This window comes from Diaporthe batatas (assembly GCF_019321695.1).
Source record: "Diaporthe batatas strain CRI 302-4 chromosome Unknown Contig00014, whole genome shotgun sequence".
NCBI classification, from domain to species: domain Eukaryota; kingdom Fungi; phylum Ascomycota; class Sordariomycetes; order Diaporthales; family Diaporthaceae; genus Diaporthe; species Diaporthe batatas.
In genome coordinates, this window is record NW_025408561.1 from 1,521,613 (window position 1) to 1,545,607 (window position 23,995).

The 23,995-nt window shown below is 51.8% G+C and overlaps 6 protein-coding genes across 6 annotated transcripts; 3 read left to right on the top strand and 3 right to left on the bottom strand.

Annotated features, from left to right (window-relative positions):
- Positions 1-8: 8 nt before the first annotated feature.
- KVR01_011086 (uncharacterized protein) lies at positions 9-2,714 on the top strand. Its single transcript, XM_044790636.1, has 2 exons — positions 9-379; positions 457-2,714. Exons 1-2 carry the CDS (start codon positions 360-362, stop codon positions 2,405-2,407), a joined length of 1,971 nt encoding a protein of 656 aa, XP_044640233.1. The 5' UTR covers positions 9-359; the 3' UTR covers positions 2,408-2,714.
- Positions 2,715-3,751: 1,037 nt separating this feature from the next.
- KVR01_011085 (uncharacterized protein) lies at positions 3,752-4,652 on the top strand (the record flags this gene model as incomplete). The annotated part of the gene is made up of 2 exons (XM_044784564.1): positions 3,752-3,791; positions 3,874-4,652. 2 exons carry the CDS (start codon positions 3,752-3,754, stop codon positions 4,650-4,652), a joined length of 819 nt encoding a protein of 272 aa, XP_044640232.1.
- Positions 4,653-6,137: 1,485 nt separating this feature from the next.
- KVR01_010765 (uncharacterized protein) lies at positions 6,138-9,010 on the bottom strand (the record flags this gene model as incomplete). Its single annotated transcript, XM_044792497.1, has 8 exons — positions 8,715-9,010; positions 8,617-8,635; positions 8,184-8,509; positions 7,647-8,135; positions 7,470-7,552; positions 6,865-7,248; positions 6,330-6,691; positions 6,138-6,233 (listed from the first exon to the last, which is right to left on the bottom strand). Exons 3-8 carry the CDS (start codon positions 8,339-8,341, stop codon positions 6,138-6,140), a joined length of 1,572 nt encoding a protein of 523 aa, XP_044639912.1. The 5' UTR covers positions 8,342-8,509; positions 8,617-8,635; positions 8,715-9,010.
- Positions 9,011-9,609: 599 nt separating this feature from the next.
- On the bottom strand, positions 9,610-12,612 carry KVR01_010886 (uncharacterized protein). The gene is made up of 4 exons (XM_044785413.1): positions 12,101-12,612; positions 11,433-11,949; positions 10,608-11,264; positions 9,610-10,529 (listed from the first exon to the last, which is right to left on the bottom strand). Exons 1-4 carry the CDS (start codon positions 12,336-12,338, stop codon positions 9,923-9,925), a joined length of 2,019 nt encoding a protein of 672 aa, XP_044640033.1. The 5' UTR covers positions 12,339-12,612; the 3' UTR covers positions 9,610-9,922.
- A 7,312-nt stretch (positions 12,613-19,924) lies between these two features.
- Positions 19,925-21,211, top strand: KVR01_011127 (uncharacterized protein; the record flags this gene model as incomplete). The annotated part of the gene is made up of 1 exon (XM_044784114.1): positions 19,925-21,211. The coding sequence occupies one exon, from the start codon at positions 19,925-19,927 to the stop codon at positions 21,209-21,211; it is 1,287 nt and encodes a 428-aa protein (XP_044640274.1).
- Positions 21,212-21,606: 395 nt separating this feature from the next.
- Positions 21,607-23,768, bottom strand: KVR01_010853 (DNA-directed DNA polymerase alpha subunit POL12; the record flags this gene model as incomplete). Its single annotated transcript, XM_044790191.1, has 4 exons — positions 21,607-21,783; positions 21,851-23,174; positions 23,230-23,391; positions 23,443-23,768. 4 exons carry the CDS (start codon positions 23,766-23,768, stop codon positions 21,607-21,609), a joined length of 1,989 nt encoding a protein of 662 aa, XP_044640000.1.
- Positions 23,769-23,995: the final 227 nt, after the last annotated feature.

Genomic DNA, 23,995 nt, shown 5'->3' on the forward strand with positions numbered 1-23,995 from the left:
CTGTGACGCTGATTCAGTCCATGCTGTGACCCGAGGAGGCCCACAATGAACCCCCACAGCCATCGACCATTTTGGTGAGCTCGGAAGAAGTCGCAGGTGGGTAGAAGCAGGACAGCTTGCAGCGCAGGACGAACTGTTCATTCATATCCTATGATGGTGTGGGAACACTGCAACTGTTGGTCCCCATCCTGTGAGGGTGTGGGACACTGCAGCCGGAGAGTTGACACCCCGCGCGCCCCGAGCCGCCTCATAGGACCCTCGTTAACCAGGTGGGCTGGTGATCTCCTCATTGTTCCCTCCACGTTGAAAAGGGGCAGTGACCAACTCAGCCTGCTCTCTAACCTTTCTTACCTGGAAGGATGCGACGGCGCAATAGCGGGTGAGTTATTTGCTTGCCTAAAGATCATTTGGATGTCAATTTCAGCTTCTGACCTGAGCTGGCGTGGCCCTGAGAAGCCCCGTAGCTCGTCGTACAAGAGCTCAAGCATCCCCCGAGTTCGGTCAGAACGACCTGGGAGAGTTTGAGAGGCGAAACCGCCAAAAGCGAGCAAAGGGTCGTAAATCTGCCCTTGGAAGGCCTAAGCCGGGAGAGGACAAACAGCCCTCCCTGGACACGACGGCGACAACGCCGGCTAGAGCTACATCGGCTGCAGCGAACCAGGAGCAGAGCTCGTTGGACAGCGACTCAGTTGTCGACCCTCCCACGACTATTCCCGACGCCGATTCAGATCTTGTTATAGAACGTCTCCCACGGCGTTCTCTGACACCCGAGTCTGCATCATCTTGCACGGAGACGTCGAGCTTGTACTACGAACGCATTGGCTATCTGCCTCCCCTTAGTGAGTCGACTTTGGAGGTCATCCGTAAGGTGCTGGCGAATCCATCCATGGGTTCCTCAGCAGGCCGGCTCGTCAAGGAGGCAGACCAACAGAACGGTCTCAACAAACGGAATGTGAATTGGAATGCTACAACTGACCCCTTTCGCCAAGAGATCCTGTTGTTACAAACCCAGACTGGCCGACAAGGGGAGTCGGACGACAACAGGAAATGGAACGATGATTTGGAGAAGTGCAGAGTCGATCCCCAGGAGTTTGTTTTTCAGCGAACCCTCATGATGTCGATGGTAGATCGGCACCGCCTCATTTACGGCAGCAGAGGAGTTTTGGACTTTGCAGTCGAGAGGCCGTGGAATTGCTCGCCGATGCCAACACGAGCATTCTTGGAAACAGACGGCAAACATCTGCCAAAGGCAAAACCCGACATTGCTATCGCATTTCGCACGACCACTTTGATGGACACCGGGAGTTTCGAGTATCTCCCGGAACCGCTCCAAAATATCATGTGTTACGAAGGCAAAGCCAATGCTCAACAACTTCGCGCCTTTCACTTCTTCATGATCGAATCAAAGAACTCATGGAAGACATTGCTAGAGCCAGTCTCTCAGTATCAGGCTCTCAATGGTGCGAGCCAGTCTCTGCACAACATGTACGAGTTCTTCAACGAAGCCGGGCCAAAGCACTTGGCAAAGTTTTTTGACGAAGTCCGGGTGTTTACCGCCGTCTCAACAACCGAGGGCATAATCATCCGAGTGCACCGGGCTTGCCTGGCGAGGAATCTCCGCGATAAAGATTCCACAATACCGGTCCCAAAGCATCCCATACTTCCCGACTATCCATTGCAATTCGAATACGATATCTATCATATGATAAAATCCGATGACTTCACCCAGGGGACAGTTGCAGCAGCATTAGAAACAGTCATGATCCAATATGGCGTTGAGCAACTTTTTAAGCTATTGAAAGACGCAGCGGATGACGTCGTCAAGAAATTTGAAGCCAAGCGAGAGCACCGATCGAAATACTACTATTCTCACGGTCAGATACCCAAAGATCCAAAGACAAAGGCACAGCCCAAAAATGGCCAAGCTGGACAAGAAAGCACCTCGCAGAGCACCTCGGCAGCGTCTCGAACTTCAAGGGCAACACCACAGAGTTCTAGTCAGGGCCCTGCCCAGGAAGAATTCTACCCACACATACAGAATATCGAAGAGATGCATAAACTGAACAAAGAAAGCAGTAGCAGATCTGCCCAGGCTAGGTCAGAGCATGATTCACCCACACCCACACCTACCACGCCCCCGAGACACATAGCCGGTCCCGACCCCAACGCGAGCCTGTCCGAGAACTTTGGCAGTGGATTTCATGTTGACGACTCCGCACGGTCCGAAGCTGAACAGCCGGGCCCGGCGGCCGCGCCCAGCCAGAGCGGTGCCCTACCGCCGCGGCACCTAGGTGGCAAGCGCCGTGGAGTCCCTGGCGACGAGGCCGCGGAAGGTCAAACGAGGGCTCACTTCACTCGCTCCAAGCGTTCCAAAAACCAGCACGGGCCGGATAGTTTGCTGAGATGACTGGCTGTCAAAGCCAATTTGGAAGTAAAGGCAGATTGAGTGTACGAAGTTATCACTGGAAAGACGATCTCAGATGGGATCGGATCATGGGGTGAGGTCAACATGAACCACACTGCTCGTCGCACGCTGACATTGCGGGGCCTGTCAGGAGTTTCACGGCAAGCTTTTTGATTGGCGCATAAATGGATTTCATACAAATATTGAAGGTATTCACAGATGGAGGAGCAAAGTTTTCACCTTGTCGAATTATCTGTATATATTACTTTACATTTTGTAGCCCTTCAATGGTCAAATTCATTTTAAGTTTAAGAAAACAAATGCCTAGGTACTCTGGTATGTGGTAATCGAATTCTTTGCATCGCGCGGCTACCCGGGTGCCTTCGCACTCATTACCTAGATAGGTACCTACTCAAACACCAGCACATGTAGTGGCAACGATACCGGCGAAAGCAAATCACATTGAAACCCTCAATTATAGATCTGTCATTTCTTTTTTCTAATACCTACCCTAAAATACACATACAGCAAGCTGGGAGAGGGTGCGTTGTCAGGCCATGTTTCATCTAGTGCAGGCAACTTATCAATGATACATTTTGCTAGACAAGGATACAGCCCAGAAGCAGCAAGACCCAACTCCGCATGTTTATTGGTTAATCTGTCTTGCACGTCAGTACCGCCAGTCATACTACTACAGGACCTCGTTGTCACGGCCAGGGGATCACGAACGGCTCGGAGATTGGCCACACAGTGCTCTTAAGACCCAACTGAGCCTCGTTATCAATTTTTAAAGCTGATGAATGGAGGATAAATCGGCAATGGCCCCTCACTATCCTAGGAGTAAGCGAGTCCTACCTAAAATCCTTTTGTGGGTATCGAGTGTTGATGACCGGCGATTACCATGCTAAAGTCCGCCTAGCTCCCGGCCGACCTACAAAAGTATTTAAATAGGTACCAAGTATGGACCGGCGACTAGCCCGTGGGCTACTTGTATCCACGATTCTAGTCAACACCGTCATCAAGACGGTGCCCCTTAGCCGTGTCTGTACGTCGCAAGGCTAAGACCACAAGTACCCATCATATCATAACTATTATTATTAACATCATATTCTTTCTAAGCACTAGGTCTTAAGTACTTACTATTATACAAAGGTGCTATATATATCCTTAGACATGGGATATATGAAATAGAAGCGAAACCACATAGGTATGGACCAGGCTGTTATGTCTTACTATGAATTACTGTTGTCGTGTATGAGGTGATTTACTTACACTTGTAGCTACTACTTCTAGTCTAGTGATTTGACCACCGTGTTCATATTGGAACTTTACGTCCTGGAGTCAACCATGGCCGCCACCAGCAAGAGGCTCCTGTGCCTGATCACAGGTAAGAAATGATATAGCATAGAACAAGATCCCCCTGCCATCTTGATCCCCTATCTGACTCGATCAAAACCATGGCCCACCAGGCGCAAATCAAGGTCTAGGCTTCGAGACAGCCAAAGCCTTAGCCATATCCCGCCGCGGGCCCAAAGGGGAGACCTACCACGTCTTTGTGGGCAGCCGCGACCTCATGAAGGGTGAGAGTGCCGCCATGGCCATCAGATCGGCCGGAGGGTCCGCGCAGGCCATCCAGCTGGACGTGACGGACCCGCCGTCGATCGCCGCGGCCGCGGACAGGGTCCGGGCTGACCACGGGCGCCTCGACATCTTGATCAACAACGCCGGCACGCTCTCGGACGCCGGCGGGGTGGTAGCCGCGCTGAGGACAGACCTCGAGGTCAACGTGGTGGGCGCTGCGGCCGTGACGGAGGCGTTCCTGCCCTTGTTGCTTGCGCAGCCGACAGACCCGCGCCTGGTGTTCGTGTCCAGCTCGATGGGGTCGCTCACCGAAGCGGCGGACCCGTCCTCTCGGTATTATCGTTCTGTGCTGGGTACGAGCCCGCTTGAGTACAGAGTAAGCAAGGCGGCGCTGAATATGCTCATGCTCGAGTATTGGAAGCGATATGGGGCGGAGCCTAGAGTTCACGTGGGAGGTGTGGGCTTCGAGACCAAGATAAGAGTGTGGAGCGCTGACCCTGGGGCGAACGCGACGAACTTCATGGGCGCGGGCAAGGCTGAGCTTGCGAGGGCGAGAGGCATACAGGGCCCCGAAAAGGGCGCTGAGATCATCGTCGGCTGTGTTGTTGGGGAGAGGGATGGGGAGGAGGGAAGGGTTGTTGGGACTTATGGTTTGGGGCTTTGGTAGATATATTGGTGACTCCGTAGGTGGTATTGAGTAGAATACCGAGTCATCTTTCTCAGAGTCATCTTTGATATATAGGGGTACAATTTTGAAAGCGCTTTGATACTTCAGCGAGGGCTGGATTGTAACCACGACTCTATGTACTGACTGTGGATCCGGCGGCTTTGTTCGCGGCTTTGGGTCGAGAACATTACCAAGGCCTGGCAACGAGATTCGACACACTAAATTGAGAGAACTTGTTACAATGATCCTCGATGTGTGCCAGAGCTCATGTTTCTGGCCACCCATCCCATCCGGATTATCATCAACCAACCTTGAAAGTTGTTCAAGCAGAAGCTCTCGTTTGCCTCGAGGTCGAACTCTGGATCTGACCCAGTTCTCGCTCTTTCGCCTGCCCTAGGGAACATCAGCACTTCTAATGTTGTTAGCTCGGTGTACCCATTTGCCGGCTGCGGAGATAAGATCGTTCGACTCCAAATGCGATTCATCCAGGCAGTCTCCCAGCTTTGTATGATGTGAGTTTGCGTGCCACGTAACCTTACCTGCACTTATTCGCTATACGCTGAACGGTTGTCTTGCATTGATCCCTTACAGACCCGAACCCCGTTAATATTTCGGCGTCCCCACGTGTTAATCCTCTTGCAGTCTCCTTCTGGAGCATCTTCGAATGGGTGGCAGTGCACATGTGGGAGAACGTGAGTGATATTCTCGGTGTTTCTAGGGGGCAACTTGGACAAGAAGTCTCTTGAGCCCTTTTGAGGCGGCGTCGGTGATGCTTACCCTTTGCGAAAGTAAGATTCGGATGTGCTGAGGAGTTGCCCATACTTGGACAGGAGCGATGCCATGGCTTGTGGTATGGCGCATTTACAAGAACAGAAAGACTTGCCTTGGGCCAGCACTGGTGTTTTACAGGTGCCTTGGACTTGACTGCGCTAGCGACTGTGTGACTAGAACTTTTGAGTGACTGAAGTGGAGGAGATACATTAATACTACTACAAGTCACAGGTGCAAAGAGCTTGAAATGCCTACTCTCTGTTCACGGCGCTTACCAGTCCAGGCAAGTGACTTCGTTCTTGTCCGTGTGTTTACCGAGGTGCGAAGCTGTATGCACGTCTTCTAAATTTGGCCGAATCAGCTAATTACGTGGGAAAGGGACCACCTCGTCAAGTCACACTGCAAGCCAATTGGAGCAGGCAGGAAAGTAGACCGATGTCATTGCACCAAGAGTGTACCTAGGCACGGTATCCATGAGTATCCAGACACTGTTCCATGCGTCACATCAGTGAAGAGTTCCGACCGTCACAGTACTGCAAACGCTCCAGGGCAAACATAACCAGACTACCAAGGCGTGAATCCCAACCGCTCGGGTGTCCGCTACGGGTCTATGGTATCGCTCCCACAACCTCTCATAGAACACCCTCCTACAAGACACCCTCATAGATGATATATCGAAGTGTGAAACCACAATTTTGCGATGGCGCCCGTTCCTTAATCTCCTTCATGGTCTTCAATTATGATCTCCGCGGCCCTCTCCGCGATCCCATAAATGAGAGTCTGCGTGTGTGATGCAACGAGCACCGGAACCTGTAATAGTAAGTAAGCAGCTGAATAGCTTGCTTGACTCGCCCATTTGCAAGTATTGGAAGCTTAATGTGATAGGAGAGCAAAAACGGTACATACTATACTTGCATCAGCAACTCGGAGGTTCGAAGTTCCCCAAACTCTCAGACGTGGATCGACCACCCCACCATCGTCCTTCGGTAACATGGCGCATGTTCCAGAAAAGTGATATATGGTGCGCATAGTTTTCCGGATATAGTTCTCCCACTGCTCGTCGGTACTGACTGCCGGAAAACCTGGTGCGTATTCACCGACCAGTAGGCTCGCTAGGGGCTCGGTTTGAGCAATCTTGCGTGCAAACTTGCCTGCCTCCACCAGTGAACGCATGTCATAGGAGTTTGCTACGTAGCGAGGATCAATATCTGGGCTCTGACTGATGTTGGACGACCGTATATGTACGCTCCCCCGCGTTAGCGGTCGCACTAGAACAACAGGCGTTAGTCAGGCTTCTACTTCCAAGGTCGCTATTGCACAAGAGACTGGCCGTTCGAATACAAAGAAAGGATGTGACAATTAGGTGAAGATGAGAAAACTGCAATTAGACTCTGCTAAAGACCGCGTGAAAACAAATGAGTCTTCCACCTGGGTCACTTACTTGCAATTCCCGTGATGGTCACAAAATCGGAGCCATAGAGAGGGTCGTCCAGCGGAGGGTATACTGGTCCATTCGTATTTTCTGACATTATGACCTCCACTTGTGGAACATTGTAGTCCGATAAAAATGAGAGTTTCGCCTGGTCAATCACGTTTGTCGAGTTGCCGAAGTCTGCCTTAGCCAGGCCAACAAGGGCCGTGTCGTCACCCAAAAGCTGTTTCCAGTTCAGGAAACCGACGCTGGCAACGGCTGTGTCGTATTTAGAAAGATCACCTTTCTTCCACAGGGCCAATTGTTCAGCCGCAAAGGTGGCGTTGTATTTGAAAACATCCAGTGAGTTGTAGCCGGGTTTCAATTGGTGTGTGACTCCCACGCCAACATGGTCTGAGTGGAGTGTCCGCCCATTAGCAACATGTTTTTTTTTGAGGGGGGGGGGGGCGAGGGGCTTCTCGGGTATTTAACCTTGGAACTCAACCTTTCACTGAGGCTTATAAAGAGGCAGATTGGGCTTGTAAACAAAACAATCGAGAAAAAATGCGCAACAGGATACAAAAGTCATCATGCCCCAGCGATTTGGCAGAGTTTGTTGGAAACATGGAACGCACCTTGAAAGTTCTCGCCTACACCGTGAAGGTCGATGAGTTGATTGATGCCGACTGCGTCGAGTACATCTCTCTGTCCAATACCGCTGGTATGTGTTAATTAACTTCACCCGACACGGGGCCTGGGTTAATAAATTCGGAACGTTTTGAGAAAATTCAATAGGAAGTCAAGATACTGACGATAGTTCGAGCAGTCCTGGACTTTGGAGTGATCCCGCTGAAAGAATCACCTCCTGCCTCGCCATAATGACAGACCCGTCTTGCAGCGTAACGCCGGTAGCCACGAGGCTACCATCTGAATTGCGTCTTGCCTTTGTCTCCTTGGAGGGGGCCTCCAAGTTGATCTTTGCCACACGGGTGGATAGTAAAAGGACGAGGTTCGATCCAGCGTGGGGTATATACGAGCTGGCGCTATAAGATCTTGTGTTGTTGTCCGGATTAATGTTGCTAGGCTGAAGCATGGCCCCGAGCGGGTTGCCATCCAGGGATTCCAGGTTATGCGACAGCCCAAGCCTCTCCAAAGTCGGCACCCACGATAGTACTTGCTCTGTCCTGTAACGTTCAACGACATTGTGGATGGGTCCTTGTGTGCTTCTCCCGAAGCTGCCGTAGTAGTCCTGGTTGTTGGTTGCTGTGAAGTTCTCTGACTTTGCCATCCCAGAAACCATGCTATCCCAATTCCAGCCGGTATTTCCGACTGTCTCCCACACATCATACTCAGGGGCAGAGGCACGGTTCCACACCAGATAATTTAGAGCTGAGCTGCCGCCGAGGACCTTTCCACGCGTGAGATTCACCCGCCGACTGCTTAGCTCTGGCTGCGGCGTGGTGGTAAGATTCCAATCATATGGTCCGCCAATTGTGGACCCAAACATCCCTGGGACATTGATCTTCAGCTCCTCTGGAGCAGCCGGTCCAGCCTCGATCAGCCTATGGGTCGGCGTTAATGAAAACCATCACGGAGCACTAGCCCAAAGCCAGCGTAATTCTCACACAATTGGCAGATCATGAACGGAAATGGAGGAACTCTAGCTGACAGTATGCTGCTATTTTTCAGCTTCTGGCTCAATCGAGTTGCGACAGCAGCCCCTGCGGCTGTTTTAATGGTTTCAGCAGTCGGATTGTACTGAGGGAACTTGAGGATACTCACTGCCTCCACCAACAATAATCTGAAGAAGCTCCCGGTATTCAGTCTCAGACATTGATAAAGTGAGGGAGATTGCCCAAAGAGTCTTCAAGATCACTTACATAGTCGTAAGTATTACCTGCGTACCTAGGTGCTGCCCCAGGGATAGCAGCTGCGGCTGCTATTGTAGCAGATAGAACCACGTTGAGAGATACAAGCATATTGACAAAGGATTCTCAACGAATATACTCAAGGAATATGTTTTGAAAGCCTATCGAAGGATCAGACTCGTTTAGGAGGTTTATAAGACAATTCATGGTGTGGCAGACACTTGGTCCCATTGCAGGCTTCGGAAGCCATGCGGGGCGTATGTGCAATAGTCCGAGTCGATGACATATCGGCTGACTGTATGACTGAGTATCTACAAATTAGGTGAGGGGATAGTCATGGCGCATAGCAAGCTGCTTATGCAGTTCCCACGCCTGTCTGTATTAAGTAATACGGTGAGTAAACCAGGCGTTCACTTTATTGTTACACCCGGCCTCCGACCAGTCGGATGATTCACCACGTGAAGGCTCTACATATCATGGCTGCTGAAACTGGATCTACGATCTGCCGAGTGATAATCCGGCGCCCCCATGTCGGGAGGGGTGGGCGAGGTGTGGTAGCAGTGGTCGAGTGTGTCGAGCTTGGCACTGCATTCAACTGGTCCACGCTTCACATTGGCTTGTTTGTATTGCAGGACACCCAGGTTGCGTCTGCGATCCCGGCCCAGTACTGCATTACGTGCCATAGGTACCATCCCTCGGGAGGCCTTTTTCCCCAAGTCAGCTCGGAACGTGCAGGAGCACTCGGATCTGGAGAGTGGCAAGCAGCAAAATTCCCTTGGCACTGAGCAGACCCAGTGGTGTTGCTTTCAGTTGGTACTCCTCCTTTCAGAAGGTTGAGGGAACCATCATCTTCAAGTCTAACTATACGCACAAATGAAAAATGAATCTTTGACTTGACCTCGGGCTCTTTCTGAGGGATGGTCGTACTTCGTTGTGCTATCAGTCAGTGCTAAAATGTAGTTATCGCTAGCTGGCATCATGGACCGTCCATCTTTGATTTTTATTTCTTCAAGAGAAAAACAGAGACGGAGAGGCTATGTATTTCCCATGATAGAAGTCACACTATCTAAGGGTTGCCAAAAAGAACAGAAAACAAACGCATTTCCCCCTAATTTCATTTACAGTCTATTTGCGGGCCACCAGTGTTCTCACTCGTCTGCTTGTGCTGTCATCAATGATTGTATTCCAAAACCAAAGTTGACCAGACTGATTTACCGCGTTTATTCGCTGAGTGCATCGAGCGCATTAATACGGTTCTCAGCCAGCATCTTTAGCCGGTCTTTGGTGATCTTCTCGCCACCCTTCAGTGTCAAGAGGTGTGCGCTCTTGATCAGGTTCTTGATTTCACGGCCATTCAGCTGAATGTTAGACAGCTCATCTAGGCCTGCAGAGTCGACATCAAACTGCTTGTCCCCAGCACGATTGATGAAGTTCTCCCAGACCTGTCTGCGCGCCTCAGGCTTGAGGTCCCGGTACGGGAGGAACAGGTCAACTCGAGACTGGAATGCGTGGTCCAGGCTGGAGATGCGGTTGGTGGTCAGGAAGCAGATTCCCTGGTAGTACTCAAGCTTGGTCAGGAAGACGGCGACGAGCTCGTTACGGGCAAGGTCCGTGTCGGTCCTGGCACTAAGGAAGACGTCTGCTTCGTCGAGGAGGAGCATGGCGTTCCAGAGCCTGCAGAGCTCCAGGGCACGCTCGAGGGCTGCCTCTATCTGTTTAGGCTTCGTGCCAAGCGTGCCCGCACTCATTGCATAAAGTGGAACACGCGACTTTTCGGCGACAGCTTCTGCTGTGTATGTCTTACCCACCCCAGGAGGTCCGAACATGCTGAGGCATTTTGCATCAGTATTATGACAGGGTGGACATAAGAGGGGTAGCAGGGCTTGATGTGTAAAGAGAACTCACAGAATGATAATGCCTCGGCCCTTGTCCGGAATGAAATCATCGAACTGGTTCTTTGACAATGCCTTGTTCTCGACAAAAGCCCACGCGAGCTCCTTCTCATTTCCAGGAAGCACGAGATGGTCAAACGCGGAATCATTCCAGACTATTTCGTCCAGCTCGTCGACATTGAATTGAGCCCAGTCCTTACTCTTGAGGTCCAGACCCTTGAGCCAAGGGGATGCCAAGAGGCACTGCTCATCCGTGAGAGGCTCTATGATCTCGGTACGCTTCAAAGAACCACCCGACGGTTTGACGGCAGTCAGCTCGGAGAGGCTATCCTCGGAGTCGTCAGAACTGGTGGTAGACCTGAAGTCGTCTTGTTCTTCATCATTGTCCTCTGCATCACTTTCAGATGCATCAGTGACCACCTCGGCTACAACGGTGCCCTCCAAGGACCTCAAGTTTGGTTTCACAATATTGTTGCTGGTGTAGTAGGCGAACGCGTCAATAATGACTCGGCCTGCAACCGGCCTCTCCTCTGGGCACTTGGTCTCGAGAAGGATCTTGGTTCCGACGCAAGTCCTGAAGTGATAGCCTCTGAGGCTTTCAAATTTACGACCTCTTGCGGTGATTCGTTGCTTGATTTCCGAGGCTGAGGGACTGAAGGAAAGTGGGTATCTAATCATGGTCAGTATCTGATCCCCTAGATGCTCTTGTCACGGAGGCTCTCCACTGGGGCAGCCACTTCGAGGAAGGTTCATTAAATGTGAGAGTCTCCTTTAGGATGTTGTGCCATAGGACGTCGGGACGTTATCTGATCATGAGAATCGTTGTGGGTAGACTTACACGCCAAGGCTTGTCACGAACTTCATGCCATCAAAGTATCTGATCTTGGACTTGGCAGACGTGTAACCGCAACGCTCACCGTTCCAGTCCAGATATTCAAACTCGACTTGCCAATACGGTGGGTCGCAGCGTGGTCGGATCAACTCATAGCGGAGTATGCGAGTGACCGCCTGAATGCCGAAGAACGACGTGACTGCGAGCTCGCCGGGTGGGAAGATTTGCCAAACATTTTCAAAGTCGACCTTGCCCGTTGCCTTAGTCTGCAGCAGGGATCCAATCGAAGGGGCGAGAATTGGCCCAAGGAAGTTCATGAGTTGGTCAATGGCTTTCTTGGACTTGTCTTCGGTGGTATTTTCGCGTAGAGTATTCAGACGGTCCCAGCGGTGTACAATTGGTGAGAAGGGCTCCTTGAACGTCCAATTCTTAAGCTCTAGGTCGAAGTCCTGATAGTTGGCCAGTGCAACACGAAGGTGGTTGCGCATTAACGGATCCTGAACGGTAAAGGACTCTGTAACCCCTTCAACGTGCCAGTTAGCATCCATCTTCCAAGCTCGCATGGAACAAAAACCCATGGAACCAGCTCCCAGGGATGACCTCCTTTAGTCTATCGACTCATGTGTGGGAATGCTTGACGTTGATGGATGAGTGCATGGGAAGGGAGCACAAACATTTCTTGTCGTCCTTGTTGAAGCAATGGCGATGAATGATGGGATCGCTCTGTATAGCATTCCTGAGATGAGCTTGGTCATCCTCATGGCTCGCAAACTTGGACCATCTCGGAGGACATTCCGGTCCATAGTTGCCTGCGTTCGCACAGTCATGCCGATACAATGCCGTCACGGCATTTTCTACCACGTCGGGCAAGGAAGTCATAGTGTTGACAAGATCAGTTCCCACGGAACCCATTGTGAAGTGTTATCTGCAGAGCAATTGTCCGTACAACTTTGGGATTGTGCTGAAAGAGAGAAAGGATGACCGACCGGGGAACAAATTTTTGAAAAACAGCCGTCGAAGGCGATCATACTTGTAGTAGAATTAATTACAGGAGCTTGGGCAGTCGTCCTTAGGCCGGGTGGTGGTTGCCTGCGGTTTCTACCTTATTAGGTAGATACCGGCTGTCTGCCTTGAACTAGTGGAGCGATCTACGGTGCGGTCCGAACTAGCAAATCAAAGCCCTTGTCACGCGCTTTGTATATAAAAAGGGCTGCAGAACGTGAATATGCCTTTTACTGTCCTTCATGTGCGTACTGTACTGTCAGGCTCCCTAGCCGCCGGGCTCGGCTTGTTTGTGATGCAGCTTTGCGTTGGTTTAGGCAGCATGCAGCTGGAGCATGGCTGAAGTGGAGTCTGACAACACAAAAGTGCATGTGACCAGGCTACAGAGTCGTTACACAGCATTTCCACAGTATCCAATGGCGCTCGCCCTGATTTCCTCCCGGCAAGAAATGGGTTTCGAGCTACTGAAGTCACAGAGGGTGCTCGAACCCACCGTTCCTGGATCGATCGACTGTCAGTAGGCTGTCACGGTGAGAGCTCCATGTCATGTCTGACTCACTCGGCGTACGGGCAGATAGGAGCAATTCAAATCAGACTAGGATAGACTACCTGTATGTATGCCTTGGGCTCGGCAGGGGAATTATGTCCTGTTATGGAATGGGCGTTCCAAGGTTGACGCCGTGGCAGCCTGATCCCGAGTGGTCTGCTTCTCTGGAGTGAAGAACCGAGCAGTAAATTGAAGCCGAATGAAATTTAGTTCCATTTGAATTTCCGAAGATCACAAATCTACTTTCTCACAGATGGTTGCTCTTATTCTTTTCCCCTGCTAGCTCAAAGTAATTACAGGACTTTTATTCATTATATCGTAATGTCACGTCCGTGTTTTGCGTCACGGACATCTAAATACCTTCCGCGCAAGTTTCAAGTAACAGACACTGGCATTAGGCAGATCTTAGGTACAAATCGACTGCTTTCTTAAAGTTCAACATGACGAAGCAAACAGTGAGATGTTGAGCGTTCCATAGAAAAGAAAAGGCGGTCTGACATAGATACCAGGCTACGTTATTAGCAAACTTTGGAACCACATGTGCAAACTGCCTAACTATGGTCTGTTAAAATCTAATATAGTCAACATCGCCATCAAGACGATACCCCTTAGCCTTGTCTGCACATCTCAAGGGTAAGGCTATAAGCACCTATCGTATTTTAACTACTGTTTCTAATATCTTATTCTTTTTAAAAATGCTGGATCTTGAGCATGTACCGCCATATAAAGGCGCCATGTACCTAGGTATATCCTTGCATATATATGGAATAGAAGAGAAACTATATATATGGAATAGAAGTGAAATTAATTAGCCTAATACTCCGACTACTACCTTACTGCCTGTAAATCTATTTAGTGTATCAAATGAAGTGCCGGGTGAAATAATGAGAAACTTTGGAATAAATGCGGGCAGGGCCAAAAATTAAAGAGGTGAAAAAGAAAAGGAACTTTGGAACTAAAAAGGGTGAGACTTTGGCATCAGATACCTTAACATCTTGTAAACTGGCTTCAATGATAGAGGACTTCATTGTATTCACCATTAGAGCACTTGAGCACACCCGGAATAGAGACTCGAACAATTGGAAGTGGCTTCTTTGACAACAAAAGGCATCGCAGGAAAATGCATTCCCGCCTCATACCACGTCTCAATCTTTCTCGCTACTCTGTTTCTGATTGATCGTTACCCATGCGCTGATCATGGCATGAGTCGTACTTTCGTTGGTTCGACCAGCCTGCACGAAGGCATGGTCACGTATGTGGTTGCTCAGGTAGTAGTTGCCAGTCTCCCCCTGCAACGGAGCTCTTTCATCGCCAAAGCTAACAATGGAATGTCCCTCTACCTGATTTTCCGCATATGTTGAACTCGTGGAGTTTGGGGCGCTTGAACGTTGGATGGGCAGCGTTGTACTAGCCCGAGGAAAGAATTGGACGGACGCAGACTGGCTTCCTTGCCGCTTATGGCCAGAGTTAGGGAACGGCCTGTTCTGGTGAGACCCTTGTAATCCAGGGTCATGTTCAGGCTTCGAGGGCATATTGCGCAATGTGGTATTGGGAGAAGCTGGGTCTTCAATTCTGGCTTCGAGTGTGGATGCCGAACAAGCCAGAGGCGACTGGGAGTGGATGCTGTGGGCCTCAAGATTGTAGGACGATGTTTGAGCAATGGTCGGTCTCGAGGCGATGATTTCCAAGTTAGACAAGAAGAAATCGAAATCGGAAATCAATACCTCGAGTTTCCTCTTATCGTAGGCTGCCCACGTTGCCCGTAAGGCAATCAGAAGGATTCTGCCTGTCAGCCTCTGGCCGGGCCGCTCTTTGGCACTAGTCCTCTCCCCGGCCAGGCTATCAATTTCTGGCCAGTCGTTGCTTTGAGGCTTTAGGCTGTATCGTTTGCACAGGTGACTGGCTCTCTTCATGATGTCGTCAACCCCCTTCAACCCATGGCTAATGGCTTGGCCCGCAGGGTGATGTGGCACCTCACTTGCAGCACAGTGCAACTGCTCTACAGGAAAGTCCCGCGCTGACACACCCGAGGAAATTGCATCCTCCAACTTATTGAGACGTGTCTTCAGAAGATCAATTTTGGCGACTGTCAGACCAAAGTCGAACATCCAGTCTCTGCTGTCGTCAAAGTATTCGATGAATTCCAGACAGGTTTTGAATAAGCTTGCAAGGGCGACACCGCTGAGGACGAGGCCCGCGACTTCGGCCATCTTTGGGTTGGAGGTGCGAGATCGCAGAGCATTGGCTAGATTGAGAGTATATATATTTGACCTCGGCCGGCATTGGGAAACACATCAGCTTTATGTAGACAGGTCGATCTGCCTAGGTAGGCCGCACTGTAGGTGTACTGTGGTCATGCACTTGGCGCAGTCTGCCTGGATCCCATGGTGATAAGAAATACTTGATCTTCCTTTTGATCCCTAGGCAGGCTGTGCTTTGTTGTGATTCGCCCTGCTATGTACCCCTCCTCCGCCCCGAAACGGGAGGAGCCACCTCAATTGCCTATCTGAATTAAAGAAAGGCCTCCGGACGTAAGGGCTAAAACACAGGCTCTCGTCCTGCTATACCCGAGTGAGTCACGTACCCCCCTTCGCACCCCTCAGGCTTGTTCTCTTGTCATTGCAAATTTACTTCCCTTCTTCATGCTTGGGAGGAGTGGCGCGACGGAGAGGCATGCAAAAATCTTGATTAATGCGATCAGTCTACTATGTCGGGAAGTGAGCGACAAGGCCAGCACACAATAAACAATCTCAATATCTATTGGCAGAACATTGCACAAGACAGAACCTGCAACACTTGGGGCCAAGTAGGTGAGCCGAGCTCCCCTAGACGTTGACTGCTCGCTTCTTACTGACCCCGTAGAACAGTAGGCGGAGCGACCGAGCGTGTTATTACGGAAACAAGGAACGAGCCCGAGATTGTCGGTGCCATAGCGCAAAACATACCCACCGATCCGCGTCTTACATATCCAGAGGAAAGGACTTTGATCGAATCAAGGGCCGGGTACGTAAGCGAAGACGTCGACAAAGGATTCCCCGAGGATCCACGTTTTGAAGAAGTCGCCGGGGTTGCAAGAGCCAACTGTACAGACGAGGGTCAGCGAACTGAAGACAGGTCTCTCGCAATGGCACACGCACAGAACGGCTCCTCAGAGGAGCAAGACCAGCCAGACAGCTTTGAGACCGTCAAGTTCGGAAGCAGAGGGCCGCCCAGGTACAGGCAGCAGGCGGACAGCAGCTTCTTTCATTGCGGTCGCTTGCTGGGAGTCCCGAGCAACCACCACAATCAGGTTCTCCGCGGACGCACTCTTCTGGTCCTGACGGTCTCTAAACATGGCTGGGCACAATGTGTCTGCCTCTGCCGGCACGAGGAGTTGAATGGGAGGGAGCACAAGGCGTTCTACCGCGCGCATGGGGCCATCTACTCGGAGGAGAGCTCGCTTCGGCGTATTGCCAGGGAGGTGCATTCCCCGATTCCTGCCAAAATGGCAAACATAGAATACAAGATCAGGGATGACTGCTATATAAATTTTGAGCACACTTTTACTCTGAACAAAGAATTCGTGGTTGCATCGCTTGGGACCGTTGAGGATAAGAAAAGACTTATAGAATTGTACCAAAAGGTACAAAAGGACATGTATGACAGACAGACCGAGGCAATAGTAGCCGGAGAAGAGTGATTAGATGGATGACTTTTATTTCAGAGCGTTTTTTGATGTCAAATATACGGGGAAAGGCGGAAAGCTTGCCTGTTGCGGCTGGTTGTGCTGGAGGTGAGAACACTCCACAGTTAAGATGATAGGGAACTAGCATCAAATATACTCGTGGTAATGATACAGCTCCATTATACTGCCATAATCCTTTTGAGGGTCAAAGTGACTGGTCATACCTAAGTGTCAAGTACTCGATTCGCTGGTGGGAGTCGTACATCACTCCAGATGTCCTCTACCTTAGGGTAGCGTTGAGCCATGCGACCCATACAACGCATGACTGGCATCGCTTCTATTCCATACACGTCCAAAGATATACATGGCGCCTTCATACAGTAGTAAATAATCAAGACCCAGAGTTTAAATAACATAGATATATGCCGTCAGGAGTCGTTGGTCCGTGTGCAAGTTCTTCGAAATCAAGCAGGGGAAGGCCATCACCAAGAACACATGCATCTTCCTCGTCCGCCGTCATATCACTGGGCTCGGCCAGTGCAGACTGGCTCTTGTCAGCTATAGCTACTAGACAGGCTTGCCTAATTTTGGTGATATCGTGAGCTGAAAGGCGATGATCTTGGTATCAGCAATAAGGCTGGGTGTCAGGGGTGGAGGTTACAGCTCGCTGCCTCCCTAGGTAATAGGTGATTTGCGCCGCATTACTTGCCCAACTTTGGGAGTCGGCCAAAATCCTCAGCCAACACACAAGAGGCTTGGACCCCGGACGAACGGCTTTTGAGAATGTACCAATTCTTGATAAATATTCTCATATTGACAACCTTGGAAGTTGAATGATCGGTCTTGTGATCTGCCGCTTTGATAGTTAAGCCACGAGGAGTGCTGTCGCGTCCCAGCCGTGACGGTTGAAAGTTTTCTCTTTGGTAGCCTCAAATCGTCTTGCCAAAAATAGCCTACTGGTGAAATAATGAATTCATGCTTGCTTCCATCCTGAAGAGCCTGAGAGTTTTGGCATTGGTACTCTCTCGAAAAGTCTGTGAATCTTGTATCGACATGTAGCGTTCCCTCATGAGCATCAAATTTCTGCCTCCCGGGTCTTGCCACCATGACGTCTAATTCAGACACCTGCACTCTGCTATCTATCAAGCTAAATTTACATTGACCCCTCGACCCTGTCCAGTACCATCTCTTTGGACAGCCACAGGACCTGCACAACGGACCCCGTCATTCCTCGCGATGTGGACTACGACTCAGCCCTGTACTGGTACCGGGCCGCCAACGGGAGGCATATTTCCTTGTCCGCCTAGTCTTGGGTCTACCGGTGGTGGTGGAATGTTCATGGGACCCCCGGGTGGGCCGGGCCTTGGGTCCGGGCCAGCAGACTCAGAAATTGTATAGCTTGATGCGTACGACTTCTCGGTTCCTCCGTCCCGGGCTCGACGAACTAGGCGGAGAAGTAAATATACCAAGAGGGCGAAGAAGGCGATGAGAAGCACCACTATTATGGCAACGACGTCGTTTCGTTTGACCATGGCCAGAAACTGTTACAAGCAAAATGTTCCGTCTTTTTGTTGCGAGGGCCTTGTGTCCCGGCGTTCAAGAACCGCAAATTGGTCACACCAAAGACGGTAGCGAACAGCTTATACTCCTCATTGGGGTCAGCGAGATATGATAACAGTGGTGTGAGGTAGTACCTACGCAAGACAAATTATGCTTCCACTATCTTTCACATGCAGTGGCACCGATGACCGTAAGCCCTGATTTGAGGCAAAAAAGAAGTGTAAGAAAACCAATCACAGAGAAACAAGCTAGAAGAAGACTGTACAGCGATCTAGGTTGTAGAGAATAAATTGTGAGACAGAGAGGCATGCTTCTAAATGGGCGCCGGGAGGGACTGGAGTTGGTATCGAAAGTAAACAAATGGAGTGGCTGGCTCTCATGCAGGCGTCTCTATCTGGTATAGAAAGCCGGGCCCATCTTTCTCAGCCCCAGTGCTCATGCAGCAGAGAGAAGTCACCTTCTGTGGGAACGATTGGGGTGGAGCCCAGGAAATCAGTACAGCGTCTAACTACACTCACTATAAGCGCTGCCGCCTGGTGATTCGTCTTCCCTTAAAAGTGGTTGGGCGGCGTGCTGCTGCGAGCCACATTCGGAGCTTCGTCTCACACCCCTTTCATCACACCCCACTCCTGTCCAGGCGAAAGTACTTATGTAAGACCTCTTACAGAGCCTCCCTCCCTGGAGCCTCTCGCGGTTCTTTCCTTCCAGCCCTAACACAAATGCTGTCATTTCTACCGAAAAATGTTCAGCATCACTCAGTACCAAGACTAGAGGTGACTGGTCTCCGATCGTGATTGATCGATGCTCAAGCTACAGGAATCTTGCCACTAAGGCTCCGTTCTGAGACGATTCTATACGAATGAAACACGTCAATTGATGTCGAATGGACATGGCACACCGTGTCCCTGATGCTTATTTGCTGATCCTTCCTTGAGCCCCAAATACTTAAGTACGTACCTAGATGTTGACAAGTCTCAGGGGTTTCAACATCAAGCCCATGGAGTGGCCTCGTTTGAAAAGTCTGCCATAGCTTCAAGTCATGACCTCGGGGTATTTTGAGCGAGTTGAGCATTTTGTTCACTCGTTGCATCGCATTGATTTTGCGACCCAATCCCTCCCTTGACATGCTATGTACATACCTAGGTACCTAGGTAGGTACTCATAGAGACCCTTGCATTCACATATGTGAGCTCTAAATGTCTTTCTGACCTTGAAAGAACAAATGTACAGTACCCAGGTAGACATAAACCTGTATACATTTAGATCTATACTAGTATACTCTTAAATTTACCCAAGGGGTCAACTATGGTCCTATAAAGTATTAATCGAATCATAAACTGCAGTCACTGCCTACACTTTCAAGCCGGTAATTCGGTGTTTCTGCATCGAACAGAGGTATATAATATGTTTGTAGAAAAAAGCGTTGGTTTTTGCTCCGGTACTCTCCTGGTATTCTTGTAGATACTTAAGTATGTACCTAGGTAGTGCTGAGATGGAATAATTGAACTGACGTCCAGCCGAGCACACGCGCATGGAGGCAGGGATGATGACTGCTGAGGTGGCGCTAGCAAGTGAGCGCCAGGGAGCTTCGAACCCGCTGTTAGGAACCTTGCTCCCACCCCCTGCCGCTGGAGCAGCGCCTCTACGGAATACATCAAACCTCAAAGTTTCGCCGTCACAACCCACCTCCCACCTCCCGCCTCCCCAAGAGACAGCACCTTGAAAATGCCTCCAAAACGCATGACTGCAAATCCCGTCCGGCCGGGACGCCATTTTGCCGGCAAAGCAGCGGGGGGATCCTCGTCCTCCGACTCCGACGACAGCGGCGCCGAGCAAGAAGTCAAGCCTGAACCCCCAAAGAAGCGCACCATCGCGCCGCCGCCAAAAGTGCCCAGCGCGGGGCGCATCATCAGCACAAGTAGCGGCGCCACCAAGGCGAGCGAGGACGCAAAGAAGTTAGCAGCAGCGAAACAGCGCGCCGAGATCGAGCGCAAAGCCAAGGAAGAAGGCTTCGTCACCGAGGACGAGGAGGGAGACAGCGAAGAGGACGAAGGAGAAGAAGAGAGCGGCAGCGAGGGTGAATCCTCGTCAGAGGCGGAGAGCAGCTCGGAGGAGGAGGCCCCGAGGCGGCTGATGGTGCGACCCAAATTCATCTCAAAAGCCAACCGTGCAAAACAGGAAGAGGACCCAGCGAAGAAGGCAGAAGAGGAGGAGGCCAAGCGGCGCGCCGAAGCGGACGCGATCGTCGAGGAGCAGATCCAAAAGGACCTCGCCGCGCGAGCGGCGGGCAAGAAGCACTGGGACGACGACGAGGGGTCTGGCGACGAGGTGGACGACACGGACGACCTGGACCCCGCGGCCGAGCACGCGGCGTGGAAGCTGCGGGAGCTGAAGCGTCTGAAGCGGGCGCGCGAGGCCATCGAGGCCAAGGAGGCCGAGATCGCGGAGAAGGAGCGGCGCCAGAACCTGACCGAGGCGGAGCGCGCCGCCGAGGACGAGGCGCTCGTCGCGAAGCAGCGCGAGGAGAAGGAGTCCCGCGGCAAGATGGGCTACATGCAGAAGTACTTCCACAAGGGCGCCTTCTACCAGGACGAGGCCGCCGCCCAGGGGCTCGACAAGCGCGACATCATGGGCGCGCGCTTCGCCGACGACGTGCGCAACCGCGAGCTGCTGCCGCAGGCGCTGCAGATGCGCGACATGACCAAGCTGGGCAAGAGGGGCGCCACAAAGTACAAGGACCTGAAGAGCGAGGACACGGGCGCGTGGGGCCGGTACGATGACCCCAGGAGGAAGAGGAGCGAGTGGGACCAGTATCGGGACGGCGAGAGAGAGGGCGACAGAGGCGGTGACTATGGCGGCAAGGGCGCAAATGCCATGCCATTGGGTCGGAGGCGATCCAGGTCGCGCTCGCCTAGGCGGGACCGTGACGAACACAGGGATAGAAAGAGAGAATACTCGAGGGAGAGGGACCGCTACGATGACGACAAGCGGAGGAGAGTAGATTCCAGGTAGAGATACCATCTAGGGATTCCCTCCAGGTGGCATATTCACAAGATCGTGGCCTGGTTCAACCTCTGTCCTGTCTTGGTCGACGAAGTGCGAGGACGAGAAAATGCAGTGCTCCAGGTGTTGCTGGATCCTCTTACGCGGTACGGCATGGACACGAAGTCTCTAAATATCCTATTCTGCTGATCAGATAATGTTCAGTCTACACGCTGGTTCGTCATGTACCATCCGAAGGAAGCCGGTGCACCGAGATATCTGAAAATCCCGCTGGCATTTCCAGCGGTCACAGCAACAAATAGCATTCGAGCATAAAGCATTGGCTCCTGACCTCGACCCAACAAAGAAAAATCAAAACTCCACGGTGCCCCATGCAATGTACAACAAACATGACGTCTTCAGGTCTATATCCTGGTGATCTCGACCCTCGCTCTGTCAAAGATCTTATGTCCCAGCATGTTCTCGCCTGCTTCTTCAATCTCCGACAGTGAGGGCGGATACAGCGTCATCCGAGCATAGGTGCCCGCGCCACGGCGCTTGGACAGAAAGCCGGGGTTGATTACAAGGACACTTTCAACAACCTGAGTTTGGTAGCCAGTCAGTCACCCACACGCAAGTATCATGGCGGCTCGATGTTTTGGGACATACCTTCGCAAAAGGCGGCAGCGCGCTTGGAACAACCAGCACATCCGGCCTGACACCCACCATCTCGCCCAGCTTGAGATAGCTCACATCCAACATCGGCCCCACGGGTCTGCCGTCTTCGGCACCCGTCTTGGGGTACTTGCTGCGGTCAGAGGGCGGGAACACGGGGAAGTAGTGCCGCTGCTCGATCAGGTACCTCGACAGCCGCGCCAGGAGATCCGGCACCGGCGGGCGGTTCGTGCACTCCTCGCCCCTGAGGTCCCATAGCACATCCTGCGACGAGACGCCCAGGACCATCTCGTTGATGGACAGGGTCATGGGGTTACCCACGATCTTGACGGCGGTCTTGTGGAGGCCGAGATCTTTCCTGGGAAATGAATCCTGCGGCCACGAGACGTGCTTGTCGATCACGTCTCGTGTCGACGGGACGAGTAGGACTGTTACAGCGGGGTTGGCGGCGACGAGCCGGTTGAGGATGGGTGAAATCATGTATTTGAAGACACTGGCCATGGTCGCCAGGTCGGGGTCGATGTTCGCCTCCTCCGGCAGGTCGAAGTCGCCTGATGCGATGAGCGGGTGGTCGACATCGATGAACGGCCCCGTCAGCACGAGAGCGTCGGCGTATGTGTCTGATGCAACAGTGCAGAGTTGGTGGAGCGGCTCAAAATCCAGGTTGTCGTCTGCGGTATAGGGGCCGGATGCGTAGAGAACATTTAGAGGAATTGGTTCACTGTCCGTTTCCATGGCGTCAGGGCCGCCGAGGAGTTTGTCCCGGTGGGCTTGCAAGGCTGCTGGTGTCGAGGCCGCGTTGGAAAGGAGAGGGACCTCCAGAATCTCCTTGACAGTGAAGCTTTGTCCCGAAATGTTGCTTCCTCTCAAGGCGACAATCTGGCCCGGGAAAAACTGGTAGTTCTGGATCTTCTCCATACCCAAAGGCACCCGCAGGCCGCCGCCCGTTCTCCGTGAAGTCTCGAGAATTAGGGAAGCAGCATTAAGCCTGCCTTCTGAAGAGTCTGAGGCAATGCGGCCCACTGCTACAATCTCGGTGGTGCTTTGAGACGCTGCACTGCCGAAAGCAGATGGGTCTAGTTTGTGGTGATCCATGACGATATTGAGAAAATCGTCTATCCGGTCGTCCAGGATCTCGGACGCTTCTGACAGCTTCATGCCTAATGGCTTGTAGGCCAGCTTCTTCTGGTCCGATGCGGCAGTCAGCTTGACACGAGACTCTCCAAAGGGGGCTATTGGAGGCTCCGCTGCTGGAAGCTGGCTGTTGAGAACCTCAATAACCTCCCCCGGATTTGAACGGTCATTGAAAGAGGACGGACTACCGGCACAAGTCAGCGAATATGGCACTGCCGGCAGACAGCACGTAAACCTACGGCATTGCCCCCATGGAGTCCAGCTGGTCTTTTAGATTGGCCGCGGGCCTCTGGTCCGGTGAGCTGGCTGGATGTTCTGACTTGATACGAGACGTTGGTGTCTCCTTCTTCCTGATGGCGCTCTTGCGTGCCGCAGGGGTGTTTGGCAACAGGCCATCGATCCTGGCTCCTGTCAATATGTGCCAAAGCGTTGTCGGTTCCAACACAACTCACATGCCAAATACATCTCCACCCTTGGCGCCTGCTCTCGGGGTGGCACCAACCCGGTGCTTGTCTGGTTTCGCATGGGATTGGGTCCGGGTGCTTTTCTCCAGGGCGTCTTGCAGGTCCTGCTTGAAGCCTCTCATTTTCTCATAAGACGGCTGTGTTGCTTCAATGTCGAGCTTGATGCAATAAGACTCCCATTTGAAGAAGAGGTCCTGCGGCTGCAAGCTGTGCAGCCTCATGATAGACTGCATCTCGACGACGACGTCCTGGCCCAAGCCCTTGTCTCCCGCGCCGAAGAGCTCATTGAGCTCCGACACTGCTGGATCTGCCATGCTGATGATGACTTCTTGCCGTGTTTGAGGCGCAACCTTTTGTTCTGTTTTGTTGTCGATAAGGCCTCGGGAATTGGTTGCTTGCCAGCGTGGTTGTGGTGTAGACCGACCCAGTATCTCTCTCCCGGCGCCCGTCAGAGTGGATGAGATTTGGGAGACGCGTCCGGACGCGCTTTTGGAAAACAGCTTTAATTGAGCAGGGGTCCTGTCCCTCAGGCAATGCAGCC

What these genes read in the sequence shown, in the direction of transcription:
- KVR01_010886 (XM_044785413.1), bottom strand. Translation starts at nt 12,338, where the DNA reads ATGGGTTCCGTGGGAACTGATCTTGTCAACACTATGACTTCCTTGCCC. An exon ending in TTCGTGACAAGCCTTGGCGT is followed by an intron (nt 11,265 to 11,432) that starts GTAAGTCTACCC and finishes GACCATGATTAG; the next exon opens with ATACCCACTTTCCTTCAGTC. An exon ending in GGCCGAGGCATTATCATTCT is followed by an intron (nt 10,530 to 10,607) that starts GTGAGTTCTCTT and finishes AAAATGCCTCAG; the next exon opens with CATGTTCGGACCTCCTGGGG.
- KVR01_011086 (XM_044790636.1), top strand. Translation starts at nt 360, where the DNA reads ATGCGACGGCGCAATAGCGG. An exon ending in ATGCGACGGCGCAATAGCGG is followed by an intron (nt 380 to 456) that starts GTGAGTTATTTG and finishes GGCCCTGAGAAG; the next exon opens with CCCCGTAGCTCGTCGTACAA.